Genomic DNA, 24,723 nt, shown 5'->3' on the forward strand with positions numbered 1-24,723 from the left:
TACGGACATATTAGGCTTCAAGATAAATCATGAGGTCCATTGCTTCAGAGATGGGAGATCCATATATTGATATCTAAAAATATATATTTTCGGTTATGCAGCTGTGAACGCCGACTGCACAGTAAGACAGCTGAGTCTGTGAGTATCTGAGTTACAGTAAGTGCCTGTGAAATACAACGAAAGCATTTAAACAGCAACAAAACCCAATATCCAAGTGGCTTCCTCTGGATTCCTAACCAGTAACAGTTTGGGCCTATAGTTCCTCATCCATCCCCCATGACAGACTAGAGTGATGGGAGCCGTGTTTGTGCTTATGCACCGGTTTCCTTTTTCTCCTTCAGGGCCCTGAGCTTCGGGGTCATTTTTGATGGTGATCAAGAGCGTAAGAATGAAGTGGGAACTGCTGCAGGCTGCCTTCTAATCTCGTGCAATGGATCCATCTCAGAGCGGCAGAAACACATTCTTAGCTTATTTTTTTCCCTCGTCGTAATCTGTGTCGAATGACATGCATACCCTATTGCTTATTTGGAAGTAGAAAACCACAGACGTTTTAGATGAGAAAAATACACCGAGTGACCTTACCCAAACTCAGACAATCAGAAAATCATAAAGTGACGCATCTGAAGAGACAGGAACATAAGCGCCAACATACAAGGGGAGGAGCCCCACGAGACCGTCGTTGCCCGGCAACGATCCATCCTCCAATCGTGCCCCACCCTCCTCACCAAGGGGTTTTTTGTTTTTTTTCTACACGAGGCAGACCGAGAGCTCTGTCATGGGGTGACCGGGAGGCCTGACCCGTCAATTCCCAGCCCCCAGCCCAGAAGAACTGCCCCAAGTTGCCTTTTCGACTTGGGAGATGTTGGCAGTTATGTTTCCCCATAGCTAGAGCGTCAGTGGAAGCTTTAAACGTCGGATTCGATACTAGGCATTTTCTTATATACGCGTCTATTGCTGCAGGAATTTAAAACCCTGGGAGCAGAGTACACACTATTCTTATTGGCAACGTAAGGCATCGCATGCTCCGAAATGTACACGTCGTTATGGACCCGGCTGTCTCTGGAAGAGTAGGAGGCCGTGGACCTTAAGGACGACCGCCAGTAGTTCTCATTTCTGGCCTGGGACGGCAAGGACTGCCGGTAAGGGTCAGAGGGGCATCTCCCGATAACAAGGTGCTGGTCATCCCGATAGGAGCGCAGGAACGGGTTGTCCAAGGAGTGGTCGGGGTACAGGGATTTGCTCCGCCGGCCATCCTCCAGAGTCTGGGAGAAGAGCAAGCTCTGGTTGCCTGCCAGTTGGCTCTGGGGGACACCAAACAGGGTGCCATATGAACTGCACTCCAGAAGCTTCTCCTTATCCTTCAGGCTGATGCTCCGGGAGGGCCTCCCCAGGTCCAGCTCCCGGGGCTTGTCGAGGATGTTGTCGTATGAGTGCTGCCTGTTGATCCGCAGCTTGTTCTTCTGGAGCTGGAGCGTGCTACTCCGCCCCCAGTCTGGCTCAAACGCGACCTCCGGCGGGGCCGGGTTGCCGGACTCCTGGAGCATCTGGTCTTCGTCGATGTCGTACAGGTTCCCCATGCGCAGGCAGGCGTCACACTTGTAGGGGGAGCGGCTCGAGTGGGGGCCTGGATAGCTGGGCAGGTTGGACAGGCAGCTGCGGCAGTGAGTGGAGTTGGACCGGAACCGGTCATTGGCCTCGCCGTGGGGGGCATTCTTATCCTTGGTGCCATAGTGCTTGGGGTACAGCTTGTACTGGTCATTGTCCGGGGGGACGTCGGCATTGTGCAAGGGAGTCCTGTTGGCGGGAAGCGGAGAATCCCCCCCGGGCCGGAAATTGTCGTTGGGATCCCGATAGACGTCGGGGAATGCAGGGTCTTCTGGCAGGACAACGTTCTCAGCATACGGCGGCGGGTCAAGGTTGAAGCCCGGCTCCTGGTCGGTGTCGATCGTGTAGATTTGCTCCCGGGGGGTGCTGGATTGGGTTTTCAGATATGTGAGCTCCACCTCGCTAGAGTCCTTGGGGAATTTGGAAGCCACCGACCGCTTCTTGAAGTTGTCCTTGGTTTTGTGGTGCTTATGGTTGTTCTCGGGCTCCAGGTGGCACGGGGCTCGGCTCGAGGTCTCCGAAATGTCCGAATGTGCCACCTCTTCGGGCAGGTATCTCGGGCTCTTCAAGGAATGAGTCCGATTCTCCTCCGAGACATTCTCCCTTAGGGAGCCGTGGTTCTGATGAAGGGACTCCTGCCGCAGGGACTCCTGCCGCAGGGACTCCACAGATTTCTTCCAAAGCTGCCGAGGCCGGGAGTTTGGTTTGGACTCTGCGCTGACTGCCACCTCCACGGTGTTGGGGTTGGACTCGTTCAAGGTTAGGGGGTGCTGTCCTTGGAAGACATAATTGTTGAGATTGTCTTTATGCCGGTTGGCCACAAACGTCTGCAGTTCGCTCATGTCGTCCCCAAAAATGTTCTCCTTCCCCTGGAAGGATCTGTTGTCAGAGTATACCAGATTCCCTTTGTCCATGACCATGTCCATAATGAGGGAACCTCTCTGGATGAAATCGGCCGTTCTCTTGGGAGAATTCATTCTTGATGGGTTCAGGTTGGACATGTTTGAGATGTTTTTGGCTGAGCGCAGGAGTTTCAACACGTTGGTCTGAGAGCCGGTCAAATTGAAGTCAGGGGACTTCTTCTTCTCTTCGATGTGCACCCCATGGATGCAGCTGTAAATACCCTGTAAGTGGGAGATATCATGAAAAACAAGGTCATCGATGGCAATCTAGAAATCATGTGACCCTATTCTTAGCCTGAGAATGATCGTTCTGACCATTTACCTGCTCTAGCCTGTAAGCTCGTTGTGGGCAGAAAAGATGTCTATTATACTATTATAATGTACTCTCTCAAGCACTTAGTACAGTGCTCTGTACACAGCAAGCGCTCAATAATGACTGACTGCTCAGCAGAACTGTGCATTGTTGTTAGCAGCTTACCTCAAGCCCTGTCAGAACACCTGCACTTGCACCATTCTCTTGTGGGGCAGCCTGAAAGATGTTGGCTTCTGTGTAAGACCTTTAATGGACAGCGGAGGACCGGGAGGCCCATCTTGTCACCATTTCCATAGAGCCAAGCTCAAGAGGTGCTGCTCTCGCCTCTCTGATTCCTTCTGTCTTTACACAATTCTTTATGGAAGATCGATGGGATCCCTGTTTTCTTGTCCTGTCATCAACTTGAGCTCCATCTGTCTAAATCTGACCTCCTCATCTTCTCTTTCATACCCCTCCTCCTCTTACGTTTCCCATCGCAGTCGACAAAACCACCAAAATTCTCTTTTCCAACTTTGATATTTTCCTTCCTTTTCTTTCAACCTCTGCATTTAGGCTGTCACTAAATCCCACTGGTTTTTACTCCATAAGATTTCCAGGATCGGCCCCTTTCTTCCCATCCTGGTGGCTCCAGCACTGGTCTAGGCACTTGTCATTTCCTGGTTGGATTACTGCATCGGCCTCCTTCACTAGGCTCCTGGCTGATTCATTCATTCATTCAATTGTATTTATTGAGAGCTTACTGTGTGCAGAGCACTGTACTAAGCACTTGGGAAGTACAAGTAGGAAACATATAGACGGTCCCTACCCAACAGCGGGCTCACAGTCTAGAAGGGGGCCTCTGCATGAGCAGAAATTAATCTTGAATCCACTGACAAGACCCCATATGTCTGACCTGATCTCTCTTGAACGCAAGAGGACACGCAGACGTAAATGTTCTTTAAAAATGAACTTTCGGGGTTTTGTAGCTTACCCTTCATTCATTCCTTCATTCATTCAATCGTATCTACTGAGTGCTTACTGTGTGCAGAGCACTGTACTAAGCGCTTGGGAAGTCCAAGTTGGCAACCGTCGGGGATGGTCTTGAGAGCCAGAGGTCATGGGTTCTAATCCTGGCTCCGCCACTTGTCAGCTGTGTGACTTTGGGCAGTACCAAGTGCTTAGTACAGTGCTCTGCACATAGCAAGCACTCAATAAATACAACTGAATGAATGAATGAAGTCACTTCACTTCTCTGGACCTCAGTTCCCTCATCTGGAAAATGGGGATTAAGACTGTGAGCCCCCCATGGGACAACCTGATCACCTTGTAACCTCCCCAGAACTTAGAACAGCACATAGTAAGCGCTTAATAAATACCATCATTATTATTATTATTATCTAACACTCTGTGCATGGTAAGCGTTCCAGAAATACAAGCGATTTGCCCAATTTGAGAGATGGCAAGAAAGTAGAGATTGTACGCCACTCAAAACTACGGTGGTTTTCTGCTCACGAATCATTACATTTTATTACTCACGTTTTGCACCACAATATTGTGACGTTTTGTTTCCTCTGTCCCCAGCATACAGGGGAACTAACCGTAATACACTCAGTGATGATTATCGGTATTCGTTAAGCATTTACTAGGTGTCCAACACTGTAGTAAGCACTGGAGCAGATTGAAGATATTCAGTTCGGACCGAATCCCTGTCCCCCATTGGGCTCACAGTCTAAATAGGATGGAGAGCAAGTAGTGACACCCCCGTTTTTACAGACGAGGCTGATCCAGTCCATATATTCACTCTGCTGCCAAGATCATTTATAAAAAAAACACCCATTTTCTGCAAGTCTTCCCCACTCCTCCCAAACCTTCAATAGCCTTACTGTATCACTTAGAAACTTCTGATCACTGGCTTTATGTCAATTAATCAGCTACCTCCATCTGATTTTCTCATTCCCTTTTCCCATTATACCTAGCTTGCATACTTCACTCTTCTGAAGATAACCTTCTCATTGTGCCTCAAAAATCTCCAGTGGCTACCAATCAACCTACGCATCAGGCAAAAACTCCTCACCCTCGGCTTCAAGGTTCTCCATCACCTCGCCAGCTCCTACCTCACCTCCCTGCTCTCCTTCTACAGCTCAGCCCGCACCCTCTGCTCCTCTGCCGCTAATCTCCTCACTGTGCCTCATTCTTGCCGGTCCCGCCATTCACCCCTGGCCCACGTCATCCCCCTGGCCTGGAATGCCCTCCCTCCGCACATCTGCCAAGCTAGCTCTCTTCCTCTCTTCAAAGCCCTACTGAGAGCTCACCTCCTCCAGGAGGCCTTCCCAGACTGAGCTCCCTCCTTCCTCTCTCCCTCCTCCCCCTCCCCATCCCCCCGCCTTATCTCCTTCCCCTCCCCAAAGCACCTGTGTATATGTATATATGTTTGTACATCTTTGTTACTCTACTTATTTATTTATTTGTGCATATTTATTCTATTTTATTTTGTTAATATGTTTTGTTTTGTTGTCTGTCTCCCCCTTCTAGACTGTGAGCCCTCTGTTGGGTAGGGACTGTCTCTATATGTTGCCAACTTTGTACTTCCCAAGTGCTTAGCACAGTGCTCTGCACACAGTAAGTGCTCAATAAATACAATTGAATGAATGAATGAATGAATGAATGAGGAGGTTAGTGGCAGAGGAGTGGAGTGTACCTCATTTTCATCTCTCCAACCTCTGATCTTTTGCTCACACCCAATCCCCTGCCTGGAACTCCCTTTCCTATCATTCCCATCAAACCCTATCTCCCCATCTTCAAACCCCTTCCTCCAGGAATTCTTCCCTAATTAATTTTTGTCCTCCCTGGTTTATATCCCCTTAGTTGCCACATCAATATTTCTGCACAAACTGTGCATTTGCATACTCCCAACTACCTATAGCACTTTAGTACTTATATAACGTACCTTATTCCTTCAGCATTTACTCATATACATATCCACTTTTCCTTCTTTTCACTGTAAATTATATTAATGTCTCTATTCCATGCTACATTCTAGCCTCCTTGAAAGTAGGGTTCTTGTCCTCTAGACTGTAAGCTTCTTTATTCACTCATTCATTCAATCGTATTTATTGAGTGCTTACTGTGTGCAGAGCACTGTACTAAGCACTTAGTACAGCAGCAGATAAAGTCTCTACCCAACAACAGGCTCACAGTTTATAAGGGGGAGACAGACAACAAAATAGAACAAGTAGACAGGTGTCAATACCATCAGAATAGATAAATAGAATTATGGATATATACACATCATTTATAAAATAGAGTAATATATATGTACAAATATACAAAAGTGCTGTGGGGAGGGGGAGGGGGTAGGGCAGAGGGAAGGAGTGGGGGCAATGGGTAGCAGAGGAGGAAGCAGAGGAAAAGGGTGGGGCTCAGTCTGGGAAGGCCTGGAGGAGGTGAGCTCTCAGTAGGGCTTTGAAGGATGGAATAATAATAATTATGGTACTTAAGTGCTTACTATGCGCCAAGCACTGTTCTAAGCACTGGTGCTAGTTTGGCAGATGTGTGGAGGGAGGGTATTCCAGGCCAGGGGTAGGACATGAGCCAGGGGTTGACAGTGGGACAGGTGAGAATGAGGTCCCTTCCCCCCACCCCATCTTCCCATCTTACCTCCTTCCCCTCCCCGCAGCACCTGTATATATGTATATATGTTTGTACATATTTATTACTCTATTTATTTATTTTACTTGTACATATTTATTCTATTTATTTTATTTTGTTAATATGTTTTGTTTTGTTGTCTGTCTCCCCCTTCTAGACTGTGAGCCTGCTGTTGGGTAGGGACCGTCTCTATATGTTGCCAACTTGTACTTCCTAAGTGCTTAGCACAGTGCTCCGCACACAGTAAGTGCTCAATAAATACAATTGAATAAATGAATGAATGAATGAATGAATGAGGAGGTTAGTGGCAGAGGAGTGGAGTGTGTGGGCTGGGCTGTAAAAGGAGAGAACGGAGGTGAGGTAGGAGGGGGCAAGGTGATGGAGCGCTTTGAAGCCAATAGTGAGGAGCTTTTGCTTGATACAGAGGTTGATAGGCAACCACTGGAGATTTCTGAGGAGGGGAGTGACATGTCCAGAGTGTTTCTTTAGAAAGATAATCCGGACAGCAGAGTGAAGTATAGAATGAAGCGGGGAGAGATGGGAAGATGGGAGAGCAGAAAGGAGGCTGATGCAGTAATCCAGTCAGGATAGGATGAGAGATTGAACCAACAAGGTAGCGGTTTGGATGGAGAGGAAAGGGCAGATCTTGGTCATTGCATGTCTACCAACTCTGATATAGTGTACTTTCCCAAGCACTTAGTGCAGTGCTTGTCACACAGTAAGCGTTCAATAAATATGATTGATTGATATTAACGCTATTGTACTCTGCCAAGTACTTAGTACATTGCTTTGCACAGAGTAGCCCACCTATGAAAATACTCTAGTTTGAAAGCAGAAGATAGAAGAGTTAGGGATGAGAGGATAAAGAAAAAAAGAAGGAATGCTGGATGGGTAAGGATTGGGTAGGAATGTTCATTAGAAGGCCTAGGGTCATAGTTGACCACAAGCTGAATAAGAGATAACATTGTAGCAATGTAGTGCTATTACTTATAAGGCTAATAAAGAGAAAAGCAACAAAGTTTCAAAAATAGGTCCTTGGTGGATCAGTTAAAGAAATTGAAGTTGTTTAGAACAGAGGAGGGAAGCTTAAGGTTTGTTTCCATGAGTATCACCAAGTGCATAAAGCGTTTTTTTTTTGAAGGATATAAAGGATTTTATTAAGCCAATATTCTCCAGGTTATTGCCCTAGTCTCCAGGGACTAAGCAGGAGGATATGTAGGTTTCAATTACAATGAGAGAGAGTTTAGTTGGACATAAAGAACTTCACCACCAACATGATAAAACTTTAAAAAAGCCTAAGGAAAGGGATAGTGGAATCTTAGTATCTGGAGATGTTTTGAAACAGGAGTAGGCAACCATCAGTCCCATGGTAGAGGCACTGTCCACTAATTCTGTTGTATTGTGCAGCTTAGTATGGTGTTCTGCACACAGTAAGCACTCAATAAATAGCACTGTTTGATTAATCCATCTAAGCAGTTGACATTTGCCATCAAATATGACACTATTAAAAGTGAGGTGTTGTCCCTTGCTGCACTTTGGATCTGATACCCACGATGCCTGATGCTGATTTCAAATCACCTTCTTAATCCCCAAATCTCTGCCCCAAGATGGTCATTCCATTTCTGACTGCTGTATGCAAGGTTGACCTATCTCCCTACTGTCCACATCGATTAGGTTTTGCTTCAGTATGTCTTTAAGATGACGCCTCTGTCCATTCTGTTTTCGGTGCTCCATCCAACATCAGATTTGAAATCCTGTTGTTGTCCATTCTTTTCATGTGCCTTACCAAGGTGAAGGTGTGCTGTGATGGATGTTCTTTCAATACTAGTCATTTAACTACATTCCAAGACCTTTGGGTTTATGATTAACCAATCAACCAATTAATAGCATTCATTGAGTGTCAACTGTGTACAGAGCACTGTTCTGAACACTTGGGAGAATGCAATAGATTTAGTAGACATTCTTCCTGCCCATGAGGAGCTTGCAATTTAGTGGGGGGAAACAGATACTAAAATGAAATACAGAGAGGAGGCAGTAATAGGGTATAAGGATATTCATTCATTCATTCAATCATATTTACTGAGTGCCTACTGGGTACAGAGCACTGTACTAAGTACTCGAGAGAGTGCAATGTAACAATTAAATGTATTATACATGAGTTTTTCTAGGGGATGTTAACTACCCGATGCTTAGGAGGCATCAGAGTCCTAAAGTGGCAACTGGAGGCAGGGGGGAAAGGGGGTGGAAGCCTTCCTTGAAAGGGCGTGCTCTCAGATGGGTTTTGAAGGAGAGAGCAGCTGTCTGACAGATTGGGAAGGGTGAGGGAGTTCCAGAAAGGAGGGAAGGAATGAGCAAGAGGTCATTGGTAAAAGGAAGCAGTGTGTTCTAGTGGAAAGAGCCCGGGCCTGGTAGTTAGAGGATATGGGCTTCAATCCCAGCTCCATCACTTACCTGCTGTGAGACCTTGGGAAAGTCACTTCTCTGCACCTCAGTTTCCTCATTTGTAAAATGGGGGCTCATTACCTGTTCTCTCTCCCCCTTAGGTTGTGGGACCAATGTGAGACAGGGCTTATCTTGAATCTACCCCAGTGCTTCCTACTGTGCCTGGCACATAGTAAGCACTTGACAAATACCGCAATTGTTTCTATGCTTATAGTCGATGTTCAATGAATACTAATGATTGTTTGATTAATCTGACGATAAGGAAAATTGATGAATGTGTCCTTTTACTTGTTTTATACCTGCCACCCTTAAGGTTCAACGGAGCCCTCATCTGGGTAGATTAGGATTTGGTGAACAACTACTCCACAGTCAAATGACAGCAGGCTATCCCGTCTGGCTTCCACCTCTCTGGGATGAAAGATTCAACATCTAGAAAAGTTCCACCAATGCCACATGCCAAGTGGCAAGTCAGGGGCTCTCTCTCTTTCTCTCTCTCCCTCTTTCTCTCCCTATCTCCCTGTCTTTTTATAGTATTAAGTGCTTACTATATGCCAGGCACTGTACTAAATGCTGGGATAGAAGACAAGGTAATTAGGTGATAGATATAAGGTAATTAGGTTGGACACAATCCCTGTTCCCACCTGGGGCTCCCCATCTTAATCCCCACTTTACAGATGAGGTAACTGAGGCACAGAGAAGTTAAGCAACTTGCCCAAGGACACACAGGAGACAAGTAAGTGGCAGAGCTGAGATCTGAACCGAGGTCCTCTGACTCCCAGGGCCCTGTCCTAGGCCTTGCTGCTTCTCTTCTTCCTATTGATCCACACTCTTATCCCACTCTACCTCAGCTCACAACCTTGGTTCCTCTTATGCCCACCCACTCACTGTGCCTTGTTGAATATGTCTTCTATAGGTCTTAATCTCATAGCCATAAAGGAAATTGAATCCGATAATATACTTTCAGGCAGGCATTCACATGTAATCTAGAGTTACTAAGTTGCTGGTTGTATGATGTATCAGATGTAGGCTGCCACAAAAAATCAGACTGTCAATCCTCAACCCTTTGCTGATTGTGAGAAGTGGTGCAAAACCATCCCCTTTTCCTCTTGTGTGTGAGCCTGCTTTCAGGGCTTGTCATGAGCTTGGAGATTTCCTTTAAGAGTGATTCAAGTGACTCGAGAAGCAGTGTGGTCTAGTGGATAGATTGGATAGGATTCAGAAGGACCTGGGCTCTAATCCCAGCTCTGCTGTTGGTAGGTTTTGTGACCTTAGGCAAGTCACTTCACTTCTCTGTGCCTCAGTTACCTCAACAGTAAAATGAGGATTAAGACATGAACCCAATGTCAAACAGGGACTATGTCCAACCTGATTAGTTTGGGTCTATTTCAACACTTATTACATTGTCTGGAACACAGTAAGTGCTTAACAAATTCCATAAAAAAGGGGTGGAATGAAGTCAAAGTCTTTTCCAAGATTTGGATTCTTCTAAGCAATGAGAAACCCTAAACAATGAGAAGAAGTGTAGCCTAATGGAAAGAGCACAGGCCTGGGAGTCAGAGGACCTGGATTCTAATCCTGACTCCACCACTCATCTGCTGTTTGACTTTGGGTGAAACGTAATTTCTCTGGGCCTCAGTTACCTCATCTGTACAATGGGATTAAGACCATAAACCCCATATGGGACATGGATCCGGTCCAAACTAATTAGCCTGTATCTACCCCAGTGCTTAGTACAGTGCCTGGCACATAGAAGTGCTTAATAAACACTATTAACACAAAAACAAACCCTTGACCATTCCATTCACTTGGGGAAAGTAGAAGGGAAAGTAGGAAAATGTGATCAATTGAAGCATTCATACTTCTGTGCATTTGGCCTGGGAGTCAGGGGACCTGGGTTCTAATCCCAGCTCAGCAACCAGCCTGCTGTGTGACCTTGGGAAAGTCCCTTAAGTTTTCTGTGCCTCTGTTACCTCATTTGTAAAATGAGGTTTAAATCCTTCCTCTGACTTAGACTGTGAGCCCTACATGGGGCAGGTACTATGTTCAACCCGATTATTTTGTATCTACCCCAGTGCTTAGCATAGTGCCTGACACATAGTAAGCACTTAACAATTGCCATTAAAAAAAATCCTATGGGGGAAATGGGGTTTAGGAGATGCACCAGCAGGATCACAATTCCTCCCTGGCAAGCAGATGAAACTAAGGAAAGCACCATAAGTCAAAGTTCACTGTGGAGCAAGATGGAGATTTTGTGCTCTCCACACTATGTCCCTTAAATCTAGACATTCATGTACAAGATCTCGAGAGAGATTGGGTTAGGACATAGGAGGGAGGCATCGCCTCATTTCCGTTGATGATATTCTAGAAACATTGCCTCTTTAGAGAATTATCCAGGGTATCAGAAAATAAGATTTCAAGAAAAAATACAAATGAGAATTTGTGAAGAAATGTGATGAGATATTTTTGCTTGCATTATTCAAACACAAAAAATGCACTTAGTAATCGGTAGAGAAAATGATCCTTAATTTGCCACAGTGTTTAACTAGATGCCTATACGATGTTATTTTTAGGCAATCTGTTTACTTGGAAGATACAAAATCAATCAGAAAATATGTATTTGTGCCGCCCCCAGCTTCAACGAATAATTATATGGAGAAAACAGATCCTCCTATTAAATGTACTATGAGGAATTAATATTCATCTTTTGATTAGCCCAAGTCCTTTAAATTTCCCAACACTCCTACAGAGCTTGTTTTTTCTTAAAGAACAAATTTTTGCTAGTACGAACCTCAAAACCAATGGTTCCCATTAGGTTGTGCCCTTGATTTCACATTCTAGTGCCTGTCAGGAGTGACCAATTGGATAACAATGTAACTACTGTTATACTGTCCTCTCCCAAGTGCTTAGTACAGTGCTCTGCACACAGTGAGCCCTCACTAAATACCACTGAATGAGTGAATAACACAATGGGGGCAACAGGTTGCAGAGTGTGTGTGTGTGTGTGTGTGTGTGTGTGTGTGTGTGTGCGTGTGCGCGCGCGTGCCAAGTCCAGAAAGCCTTTGAAAAATGCCTTGGAAGAAAGTGAAAGAAATGTAAAGATATTTCCAGGCAACAAGCAAGCACTGATCCAAGGCCAGTTTAAGAAGCTCTGAAACTTTACTGTTTGTCTGTTTGTTTGTATGTTTGGCAAGGGAGGAGGAGAGGGAGATTGGGTGGTTGTTTCATCAGGGTCCCAGAAAATACCAGAGAGTTTTACTTACCCTGCTAATGGAGAACAGCAATCCCGGCCTGTCGGTGCAGACCCCGGTGAAGCAGAATCTGAGTTTCCAGTAAAACAGATGTTCCCACACGAAGGTGATGAGACTGAGGGCCATGGCCGCAGCCAGCATGTAAAAGACGCCTGCCATGTTGTCGATGTCCAGCTGGCTGCTCATCACTTCATTCTTCTCGCTGTGGCAGATGCCTGTCAGCCAAAGGGTCTCCAGCTCCTCCATCTCTCCTGGGAGAAGCAAAACATCAGGTAAGATGGAACAGTTTGGCTTCCCCTGAACATCCGGAACAGGACCAGTCCAGTCGATAAATCAATCAATCAATTGTACTGAGCTTTTACTGTGTGCAGAGCACTGTTCTAAGCACATGGAGGATTAAAATAATAACAGACACATTATATGCCCACAAAGAGCTAGAAGTCTAGAGAGGGAACCCCAAGCATGCTTTATGAACTTCTACCCATCTATCTACCTATCTATATTCTGTACTTATGACTTACCAATCATATTTACTGAGTAATTACTATGTGCCGAATACTACAGCAAACACTTCAGATAGTATGATACAACAGAGTTGGTAGACAGTCTGGTTTCAAAGCAAACAATTCCATTTGCCCATCTCATGCCCATCCTCCATCAGCCTCCATCATCCTGCATCAGCCTCCTCTCTGATCTCCCATCCTCGTGTCTCTCCCCAATTCAATCCATATTTCATGCTGCTGCCCGGATTGTCTTTGTCCAGAAATGCTCTGAGCATGTTACTTCCCTCCTCAAAAAGCTCCAGTGGCTACCAATCAATCTGCGCATCAGGCAGAAACTCCTCACCCTGGGCTTCAAGGCTCTCCATCACCTCGCCCCCTCCTACCTCACCTCCCTTCTCTCCTTCTACAGCCCAGTCCGCACCCTCCGCTCCTCTGCCACTAATCTCCTCACCGTGCTTCGTTCTCGCCTGTCCCGCCGTCGACCCCCAGCCCACGTCATCCCCCTGGCCTGGAATGCCTTCCCTCCCCATATCCGCCAAGCTAGCTCTCTTCCTCCCTTCAAGGCCCTACTGAGAGCTCACCTCCTCCAGGAGGCCTTCCCAGACTGAGCCCCCTCCTTCCTCTCCCCCCCCTCCCCCTCTCCATCCCCACCATCTTACCTCCTTCCCTTCCCGACAGCACCTGTATATATGTATATATGTTTGTACATATTTATTACTCTATTTATTTTACTTGTACATATCTATTCTATTTATTTTATTTTGTTAATATGTTTGGTTTTGTTCTCTGTCTCCCGCTTCTAGACTGTGAGCCCACTGTTGGGTAGGGACTGTCACTATATGTTGCCAACTTGTACTCCCCAAGTGCTTAGTACAGTGCTCTGCACACAGTAAGCGCTCAATAAATATGATTGATTGATTGATTGATTGATTGATCCTCCCTGGCATTTCTTATTCACGCTGCTGACTCTCCTTCCCCCAGCACAGCAACCCATTTAGTCTGCTCCTATGCTTGCTGTGCTGTTCCTCCTATCTGAGGAATGCTTTGAAGACAAGAACAGGGTCTCTTTCTTAACCTAGACCCCAAGTACCAGGTACAGTTCCATGCATATGCTGAATGGCTTCCAAGGTACATGTGATCAAAAACTTTATTCCCCTTAAAATTTTCAGGACATAGTCCAAAGCTCCCATTCATTTCTTTGTTCCCTGCAGGTTAATGCTCCCTCAGGAACTGGTGCGTGGAAGGAGGGAATTCTCCCTCTTCCAAACAAACATTTGAGGTGGTGACAAGGAGGTAGGAAGGCTAGAATCTGCAGATGGAGGAGGGAGGTGTATGGTAATAATATTTTCATGGGTCTTCACCGAATTCACCCAGAGAGGATTCTGGGACCTGCCTTCACATTTCCCCCTGCCACACTCCTCTGGCTCCTGATGAGTCATGTGACTTCGATGCTTTTTCCCACACTGAGGCAATGTCAGTAGGGATACTCTAATTAGCGTTAACATCTTGTAGATCCTTTCAGGCTTCCAGCCACCACGTGGTTCTCTGTGTACACTTTTACACTTCCTCTCCACAAAACAACAGCAGCTGCCATCATTTTTTAAACTAAAATATGTTGCTTATCCTTGTTTGAAAGTTTGTTGATTCTTGAACCTATAGCTTTCCAGGAAGAAACGATGCACAATGAATTGGAGGGAGAATTGGAGCTATGGTTCTGTGGATCATGCAGTTCTAAAAGAAATGAACATTCTTGTCTCCTGCAAAATGCTTTTCTCTCTTTTTTCCTCCAACTGGAAACTTGCTGTTTACTTTTATAAACAGAAAACTCCCCAGACCACACCAGATCCCAACATTGAGACAATCCCCCAGTTTTCTTTCCAGTGAACACACTTTGCTCCTCTAACACCAACCTACTAGCTGTACCTTGTTCTCTTCTCTCTCTCTCCATTGACTCCTGGCTCCTGCACTCCCTTCTGCCTGGAATTCCCTCCCTCTTTATATCTGACAGACAACCACTCTCTCCATCTTCAAAGCTCTATTGAAATCACATGAGAAATAATAATAATAATAATAATTGTGGTACTCATTAAGTGCTTACTATGTCCCAAACACTGCACTAAGTGCTGGGGTCATTGCAGGAAAATCAAGTTGGACACAGTCCCTGTTCCCATATGGGGCTCACAGTCTTAATCCCCATTTTACAGATTAGGAAACTGAGGCAGAGTGGTGAAGAGGAGGAGTCCATGAAAGAGGCTGAGAATGAGCAGCCAGAGACATAGGGGGAAGAACCAGGAGAGGACAGTGTCAATGAAGTCAAGGTTAGATAACGTTGCCAGGAGAAGGGGTGATCCACAGTGTCTTAGGCAGCTGAGAGGTTGAGGAGGATTAAGATGGAGTAGAGGCTGTTGGATGCATGCATGGCTTCAGCTGGCCTTTGAGGCAGGAGAATCCAGGATCAGGAACACCCTTCACCAAAGCCTAGTGAACCACCCCAGTCTTTCCCAATTAGGAGAGAACTGAGTTTGACCTCGCACCATGATATCCAACAGATGAGACAGCCTATGTCCCCATTGAACAACTGCTGGGAAGAGTCACTTGTTCAGTACACTTGCTGCAGGACAAATTGTCCATGATCCCCTGCACCACAATCCCCTTGGATCATAGGGGTCAGTCAGTCTGTCAATTACATTTACCGAGCGCTTACTGAGTACAGAGCCCCATACTAAGTGCTTGGAAGAGTACAATATAACAATAGGACAGATAAATTCCCTACCCACAGCGAGCTTGCAGTCTAGAGGTGGAGACAGACATTAATATAAATAAATAAATAAATACATAAATAAATAAATAGCAGATATATATGCATTACAGGTGTGTAGGAGATGCTGATATGCCCTGGACAAGCCAGGCTGAGCAGGAATCGTACATCTCACGTTTGGTGGGGACCAGGATGGGGAGTGGGCAGTCGTTCCCACCCCAGCTTTGCCATCTATTGGGAGTTGGGAATCTCAGAATAATAATAGTAATAATAATAATAGTAATAATAATAATAATAGTAATAATAATAATAATAATAATAATAATAGTAATAATAATAATAATAGTAATAATTAAAATGGTGGTATTTGTTAAGCACTTACTGTGTGCCAGGCACTACTCTGAGCACTAGGGTAGGTACAACTAATCAGGTTGGACACAGCCCCTGTCCCACATGAGGCTTACAGCCTTAATCCCCATTTTGCAGATGGGGCAACTGAGGCACTGATAAGTGAAGTGGCTTGCCCAAGGGATACAGATGTTTCCTTGATGACTGAAACCCCATTAACCAGTTCCCCATTTCCTTCAGCATCCCTGTATAGTACTCCCTGGGGGCTGCAGAAATGCTGTCCCTCTTTTCACATTGGTTTCATTCCACCTAGGACCAAGAGTCTAGAATTACCAGAATGGCCACCGGAAAGGACTCTGTATCACCTAATATGACTGTTCCTTTAACTTTTTTAGCATCCTCCCTTCCCTTTCCCAAAGTGCTATCTGAAAAATCCATTTGGAACCTCCTCACTTTTACTGCAAAAGCCGTTTGGGGAATTAAACCTATTTTGTGGCTTTTGTTTATCGTTCCTTGTCTTCTGAGAAGACCGAAGACTCTTTGGAGAGGCCCAAGCAACAGCTACCTGTGGTTCATTAATATGAGATTCAGGGAAACCTCCTGATAAGTCTATGAAGAATTAGCTACATTGGAGATGCATTCCTTTCTCAGGGTGTATTCGCCAGGAAGCAGCTTGATATATCTGCCCGTGGTAGGGATATCTTGGAAAAATATGCAAGATTCTGTGCCTGAACAGGCTGGAGGCTGTTTCCCTATTTCTCTATTTAAATGCCTGCATATCTCTTCCTCACATAGCACTGGGAAGGCAAATCGCTAAGCTAAAATAAAAATGGTAATGATGGGATTTGTTAAGCGTTTACTTTGTGGCACATGTACTGTGTCCAACCTGATTTGGTGACACAATGAATAGTTGAATTGAATAACAGATAAATTGAGGATAATCCCAAGACTACAGGCTTGTGAGACAGGGAGGATGATGGTGTTGTCTACAGTGATGAGAATCAAGAGGGGGAGCAGATTTGGGTGGGGTGATGATGAGGAAATTACCAAAATTTGTAGATCAGTGAAAAATATTCTATCAACATATGTGTTCTAGCCACACATAACATCCTGCAGACTGTAAGCTCTTTGTGGTCAGGGAGTGGGTCTATTTATGGGTGCATTTCACTCTCCCAAGTGCTTAGTACAGTGCTCTGCACACAGTAAGTGCTCAATAAATATGATTGAATTGAATGAATAAATGAATGAAGGTCTGACTTCCCAGTTTTATTTTAAGCTTTTCCAAGTATTGGCATCTCATCACAGGGTTGCCAATCCTCCTCAAAATGGATCTGATCTAATCTTGGAGTAAAGATGGGGTAAAACAGCTCAACTTGGGCTCTAGATTGTCTTTTCAGGTCACTGACAGTGTTCATGCGAGGGTGGAAGCCCCCAAAGCCTGTCAATCAATTGTAATTAGGGTAGGGATGTGTGTCTTAGTATTGTCCTCTGCATGTCATACTTCTTCAACAAATATTATAGATCAATAATAGCTGGAAATGAAGGGACTTAATGGATTTTTAGCATATTTATGATTTTTTCTCAGTTCCTTAACTAGGTAGCTCTTTGATTAGGAAAGAGCAAGCCTAATTTTTTTAATGATTCTATTTGGGCACAAACTGAAAAAGAAGTGGTAAAATATTTTATGGCTAATGTTAAGTACTTACTATGCACCAGGAACTGTACAAAGCACTGGAGTAGATACAAGCTAATCAGGTTGGACACAGTCCCTGTTCTTCATGGGGCTCACAGTCTTAATCCCCATTTTACAGATGAGTTCACTGAGGCACAGAGAAGTGAAGTGACTTGTCCAAGGTCACACAGCACACAAGTCAAGGTCACACAGCAGACAAGTGGTAGAGTGGGATCAGAACCCACCAGGCCCATGCTCTATCCACTAGATCACATTGCTCAATTTAAGTCTTTCAACTTCTATCTTTTCAAAACGTTAACTGCACAGATCCTAGGGAAGAGACTTACTATGCTATCATAGACAGGTTGAGCTACTGAGGCTATCCAGGTTATGCTTATACTGCTTACTAACTGGTCTGACTCTACATCATCATCTATGAAATTGTTTGGTGGATGCACAGCTGTTCTACGTGCATGAACATGAGTAACGGAGTGGTGGCAAATAGTTTTCTGTGTAGATTTCAGGGAAACAATCAGGCAGCTACTGAAAACCTGACAGTACTCTCTCAGTGCCTTTAAAAGCTCTCCACCGGACATCCCTCCTCTACTCCAAATGAGGAGAAAGCAGGTTCCTTTGCTCCAAATTAGACAAGTGAGTAAGAAACATGGAAAACCGGCTTTCTCCAATTTGGCCCCTGCTCTGGACAGACCTGTGTTAGGTCCTGGAGGTTGGCAGGGTTGAGGAGCAGACAGTCCTGCAGATCCTCGATTTCTTTTTCTGAAAGGAAAATGAGGTCTCTGGATACGGCCAATGCTGCATGTCTATTTCAGTTCCAGCTGAAATGAGGAGACTTGGCATTCAAGCCAGAGTTGCCTAATACCTTGATTCACATGCTGGCCATTTCCCACTTGTTCATTTCCATTAGTGTGGCTTATTCTGATGCAGGGCTGTTTGCCGTGATTTATTTCCAGGATTTCAAAATGCAACACAGCCAAGGTCTTTGGAATTGGGTCCCGAATTAGAAAGCGCAGTATATTGAGAAGTAGCAGAATACGTGTAGCATGGTAAACAACAAGACTAATTTATCTTCTGTGAAAATTGGTTACTGTTTTTACAGCTCTTGTCATCGAATAAAGCTTCTTCCAAATGAATATCTTTATAAATATAAATAATTCACCTAATTAAGATAATGGTTAGGAGTAAAGCCTTAGAAACATTTCACTTCTATATCCACAAGTCTGTTCCCACCAGGGTTTCTAATCATTGGGGATTCACCACAACTGGTATAACTTGTCTTACACTGCCATTTGACATTAAATAGATCAATCAATGGTATTTATTGCATGCTTACTATGTGCAGAGCACTGTACTAAATACTTGGGAGAGTACATTAAATGTCAGATCCTAGAGGGCCGGGACCGTGTGTTCGGTTTGCTATCTGGAGCATCGGCCCTGTAATGTGGCACAAAGAACAACGATGATGTCTTCAATACCTTTTTACATTTTAGCTCAGCCTGCCCCCAAATCTCAATCTCAAATGTGAACATGGATTTGGTTGCAAAACCCATTTGCTGAAAATAACATCTTGAAATGCTGAGAATTTTGCAGCTCAAATGAACTCGGTGGGGAATTTTCAGAATCCTCATCAGCAGCACGGTGGCCTATGTGAATTAAGAGATATTGGATCAGTCTGCAGGTTTAGCAACTGTCGTAGCTCCCTTGTTACATAGTAATAATAATAACAATAATAGCATTTATTAAGTGCTTACTATGTGCAAAGCACTGTTCTAAGAGCTGGGGAGGTTACAAGGTGATCAGGTTGTTCCATGGGGGGCTCATGGTCTTAATCACAATTTTACAGATGAGGTAATTGAGGCACAGAGAAGTGAAGTGACTTGCCCAAAGTCACACAGCTGACAATTGCCAGAGCTGGGATTTGAACCCATGACCTCTGACACTAAAGCCCGGGCTCTTTCCACTGAGCCACGCTGCTTCTCTAATCCCCTGCTGTTCCATTTACCTCTTCAACACCAAATTCTTTCTCCTTTTTAAAGAAAATTTAAACTCACCCCAGCCCCATAATACTCATGCAATTTATCTTACACTCCCCATATCTCCTATTCCTAATCTATTTGAATGCCTGCCTCACGCTGTGGACTATAAATTCTCTGTGGGCAGGGATCTCATCTGCCAACTGTTGTATTTTCCCAAGTACATGGTACTCTTAGATACCATCGACTGATTGATTGATTATATGTTTACTTCAAAATAAGAAGCTAAAAATTAGGTTAACTGTTTTTTCTTCTCATCTCCAATCCTCACTTTGTGGCCTATGTGGCCTCAGATGCCTGATAACAACAGACACTGCTGTGTCATCTCAGGCACAGTACCAGTGTCCCAAATAGCTGCTTTATTATTAATATTAATATTAGTATTATTATACTTGTTAAGCACTATGTGCCAAGCACGGGTCTATGCGCTGGGGTAGATGCAAGCTAATCAGGTTGGACATAGTCCCTGTCCCAAATGGGGTTCACACTCTTACCCTCCATTTTACAGAAGAGGTCACCGAGGTACAGAGAAGTAAAATGACTCCCCCAAGGTCATAGAGCAGACAAGTGGCAGAGCGGGGATTAGAACCCAGGTCCTTCTGACTCCCAGGCCCGTGCTCTATCCACTAAGCCACACTGTTTGTTGGGGAAGCCAGCCAGACACAAGTTATGAGCCACTAATAAATGAGTCAGCAAGTGTAGCCTACAAGGCCGGGGGCCTTCACTGAAAGCTCAGTTCCAGACTGATGTGGGACTAATTACTTGTGTTTAATGCAGTCATTCATTCAATCATATTTATTGAGTGCTTACTGTGTGCAGAGCACTGTACTAAGCACTTAGGAAACTACAATACAGTAATGAGCAGCGACATTCCCTGCCCACAGTGAGCTCACAGTCTAGAGTGGGGAAGACAGACATCATCACAAATAAATAAAATTATATATATATATATCTGTATATATATATAAGTGCTTGGGGCTGGAAGAGGGGAAGACCAAAGGGATAAATAAAATTACAGTTATTTATGTACGGAAATACTGAGGGGCTTGGAGGAGGGAATTACAAAAGGAGTAAATCAGAGTGGTGCAGAAGGGAGTGGGAGATGAGGAAAACCAGCACTTGGTCTGTGAAGGCCTCTTGGAGGAGATGTGCCTTCAGTAAGGCTTTGAAGTGGGGAAGAGTAATTGTCATATTAGAGGAGGGAGGGTATTCCAGGCCTGAGGCAGGACGTAGGCTAGGGATTGGTGGTAAGACAGTCGAGACTGAGGCACAGTGAGAAGGTTAGCACTAGAGGAGCGGCAAGGCTCCATCTGAACCCAAACCTGGGTGTTGACTCCCTTGTCAATCTCAGTGTCTCCCTCCCTCCCCAAGCATCCAGCTTTCTGCATCCCTGCTCCTGCCTCTTGTCCTATGAAAGTCCCGGCCCTCAGTTTTGTCTCTAGAATGAGGACCACAACCAAACCTGAATGACCGGCACTGGAAACCCAACAGAGATAAGCCTGGATTACAGCAGTAGGCTCTCACTTGCTCCTCCTCAGCTATCCTTTCACCCCCACAGTCCCTGGCCATGGTTTTGCCAAGTGCCACTTAAAGAGGACACCAAAATATACCAGAACAGGTCTGATAAAAGACATATGCCTTCACCCCAGAGGATACAAGGTGACAGGAGGACTCATTTAATTTGACAACAGCACTATCCAAAACATCCAAACCCCAAAGTTGGAACAAGTAGGGGGGATCCCTTGCTTTGTAATAATAATTACATTTGTTAAACATTTACTATGTGCCAGTACTGGGGTGGATACAAGTAAATCGAGAGGGACTCAGACCTTGTCCCATGTGGGACTCATAGTCTCAAATCCCATTTTACAGATGAGGTAACTGAGGTACAGAGAAATGAAGTGACTTGTCCAAGGTCATGAAGCAGACAACTGGTGGAGCCAGAATAGAACCCATAACCTTTCTAACCCGTAACTCCCAGGTCTGTGCTCTTTCCACTTGACCATGCTGCTTCTCTGCATACATATCAACTTCTCTCCATTCTCCTCTCTGTGGTCTTGACTGCCAGAAGTGCAAGTTGGTAGTCTGTGAGGAACTGATTCAGTTCCTAGAGAAAGGAGTTATATTGTTTATTGTACATTATTATATTGCTATACTTTACTCTCCCAAGCACTTAGTACAGTGCTGGGCAGGGAATGTGTCTGTTTATTGTTAAACTGTACTCTCCCAAGTGCTTAGTACAGTGCTGTGCACACAGTAAGTGCTCAATAAATACAATTGACATACAAACTGGGGAAGACTCTGCTGAATTAGCCTGGGCTTCCTCCAAAACCCAAATGGGAATCTGTTGATTGTATCTCTCTCCTTGAGAAAACTGGAGTATCAGTCAATCAATCAACCAATTAATCAGTCAATAGTATTTATCGAGCACTCACTCTCTGTGGTGCACAATACTAAGCACTTGGGAGAGTACAATTCCAGTGCTCAGAACAGTGCTTTGCACATAGTAAGCACTTAACAAATACTATTATTATTATTATTATTCTTAAAATAGAAATAGAAGCAGTGTGGCTTAATGGTAAGAGCCCAGGCTTGGGAGTCAGAGGTTATGGGTTCTAATTCCAGCTCTGCCACTTGTCTACTGTGTTACCTAGGGTAAGTCACTTAACTTCTCTGTGCCTCAGTTACTTCATCTGTAAAATGGGGATTAAGACTGTGTACCCCACATGGGACAACCAGATTACCTTGTAGATACCCCTGTGCTTAGAATAGTGCTTGGCACATAGTAAGTGATTAACAAATACCATCATTATTATTATTATTATTAAACATGATCCCTACCTTCATGGAGCTTACAGTCTAAATGGGAAGGCAGGTACAAAATTAAATTACAGGTGGTGGGAAGTAACAAAGCTTAAGAATAGGTATATAAAGGCTATGAAGGAATGGGGAAGGTGAGTATCTGAGTGCTTAGGTGGCACAAATTTTCTGGAGTGGCAGTACAGAGGAAAAATGTGGGAAATGAGAGATTAATCACAGGAAGCATCCTGTAGAAGATGTGATTTCAAGATGGGCAGATGGCATGCCGGATGTGAAGGAGGAAAGAGACCCAAGCAGGAGAGTGAGTGTGAACAATCGTGTGATGTCAAGAGAGATGAGAACAAGGCCCAATGAGTAGGATGGTTTGAAAGGAGGAAAGCGTGAGAGTTGGTTTGAGGTGGGGGAGGAGCAAGGATAAGTAGGGGGAAGGAGCTGTTTGATTGTGTTGAAGCCTGTGGTCAGAAGTTTCTGCTTGATGTGGAGAGGAAGGGGAAACCATTGGAGGTTTATGAGGAGTAGGGAGAGGTGCAGAAATTGCTGTATTAGAGGAGAGAGGTTGGAGGCCTGGAGGTTGACAATGAGGCAGGATGTGACATGCAAAGTGGATGGAGAGAAAGGAACAGATTCCAGAGATACAAAGAAAGACCTGACATGATTTAGGGAGTGATTGAACATGCAATTTGAAAGAGAGAGAGGAGCCAAGGATAATGCCAAAGCTGTGGGCTTGACAGACAAGGAGGATTGTGGTGTAGTCAACACATGGGAAAGCCAAGTGGAGGGGATGATTTGGGAGGGTAAATGAGGAGTTCATTTTTGGACATGTTGAGTTTGAGATGTCTGTGGGATATCCATATCTAGATGTCCATGAGGTAGAAAGATGTGCATGATTGCAGAGAAGGATAGGTAGGAGAGGTGACTTTGGAGAGAACAGTTGCAATGGAGAAGTGACTAGAACAGGCCAAATAGATACTTTTCCCTTTGCACAATCAATCATTCATTCATTCATTCAATCATATTTATTAAGCGTTTACTGTGTGCAGAGCACTGTACTAAGCACTTGGGAAGTACAAGTTGGCAACATATAGAGACGGTCCCTACCCAACAGTGGGCTCACAGTCTAGAAGGGGGAGACAGAGAACAAAACCAAACATATTAACAAAATAAAATAAATAGAATAATAAATATGTACAAGTAAAATAAATGGAGTAATAAATCTGTACAAACACATATACAGGTGCTGTGGGGAGGGGAAGGAGGTAGTGCAGGGGTGTGGGGAGGGAGAGGAAGGAGGGAGCTCAGTCTGGGAAGGCCTCCTGGAATAGGTGAGCTCTCAGTAGGGCTTTGAAGGGAGGATGAGAGCTAGCTTGGTGGATGTGCGGATGGAGGGCATTCCAGGCCAGGGGGAGGACGTGGGCCAGGGGTTGATGGCGGGACAGGTGATAACGAGGCACAGTGAGGAGGTTAGCGGCAGAGCAGCAGAGGGTGTGGACTGGGCTGTAGAAGGAAAGAAGGGAGATGAGGTAGGAGGGGGCGAGGTGATGGAGAGCCTTGAAGCTGAGAGTGAAGAGTTTTTGCCTGATGCATAGGTTGATTGGTAGCCACTGGAGATTTTTGAGGAGGGGAGTAACATACCGGGAGCATTTCTGCACAAAGATGATCCGGGCAGCAGCGTGAAGTATAGACTGAAGTGGGGAGAGACAGGAGGATGGGAGATCAGAGAGGAGGCTGATGCAGTAATCCAGTCGGGATAGGATGAGTGATAGGATAGGATGTACATTACATGTACATGTTCGGGATACATGTTCGGGGTAGGATGATAGATATCAATCAATATTATTTATTCAGCACTTACTGTGTGCAAATAGTAATAATAACAATCGTGGCATTTGTTAAGTGCTTACTATGTGTCAGACAATGTACTGAGCACTGGGGTGTATACAGGTAAATCAGAATGGACACAGGCCCTATCCCACAGAAGGCTCACAGACTCAAACCCCATTTTACAGGTGATGTAACTGAGACACAAAGAAGTGAAGTGACTTGCCCAAAATCACACAGCCGACAAGTGGAAGAGCCAGAATTAGAACCCATGACCTTCTGACTCCCACACCTATGCTCTACCCACTACACCCACCCATGGTTTCTCCCAGAAGAGCAGGCATCCCAAAAGAGAAGCAGCGTGGCTCAGTGGAAGGAGCCCGGGCTTTGGAGTCAGAGGTCATGGGTTCAAATCCCAGCTCCGCCACTTGTCAGCTGTGTGACTTTGGGCAAGTCACTTAACTTCCCTAGGCCTCAGTTACCTCATCTGTAAAATGGGGATTAAGTGTGTGACCTCCACATGGGACAACTTGATTACTTTGTATCTACCCCAGCTTAGAACAGTGCTTTGCACATAGTAAGTGCTTAATAAATGCCATTATTATTATTATTATTA

The 24,723-nt window shown here is 44.8% G+C and overlaps 1 protein-coding gene across 1 annotated transcript in view; it reads right to left on the reverse strand.

Moving 5' to 3' along the window:
• Positions 1-254: 254 nt before the first annotated feature.
• Positions 255-24,723, reverse strand: part of GRIN2A (glutamate ionotropic receptor NMDA type subunit 2A) — a 341,178-nt gene continuing 316,709 nt past the window's right edge. The window contains exons 12-13 of the mRNA XM_038763448.1: positions 12,150-12,388; positions 255-2,729 (exon numbers count right to left, since the gene is read on the reverse strand). Of these exons, the coding sequence (XP_038619376.1) occupies positions 906-2,729; positions 12,150-12,388 (2,063 nt within the window). The 3' untranslated portion in view covers positions 255-905. The remainder of the gene's footprint in view (positions 2,730-12,149; positions 12,389-24,723) is intronic.

Source organism: Tachyglossus aculeatus, chromosome 21, assembly GCF_015852505.1.
Source record: "Tachyglossus aculeatus isolate mTacAcu1 chromosome 21, mTacAcu1.pri, whole genome shotgun sequence".
Lineage (NCBI taxonomy): Eukaryota > Metazoa > Chordata > Mammalia > Monotremata > Tachyglossidae > Tachyglossus > Tachyglossus aculeatus.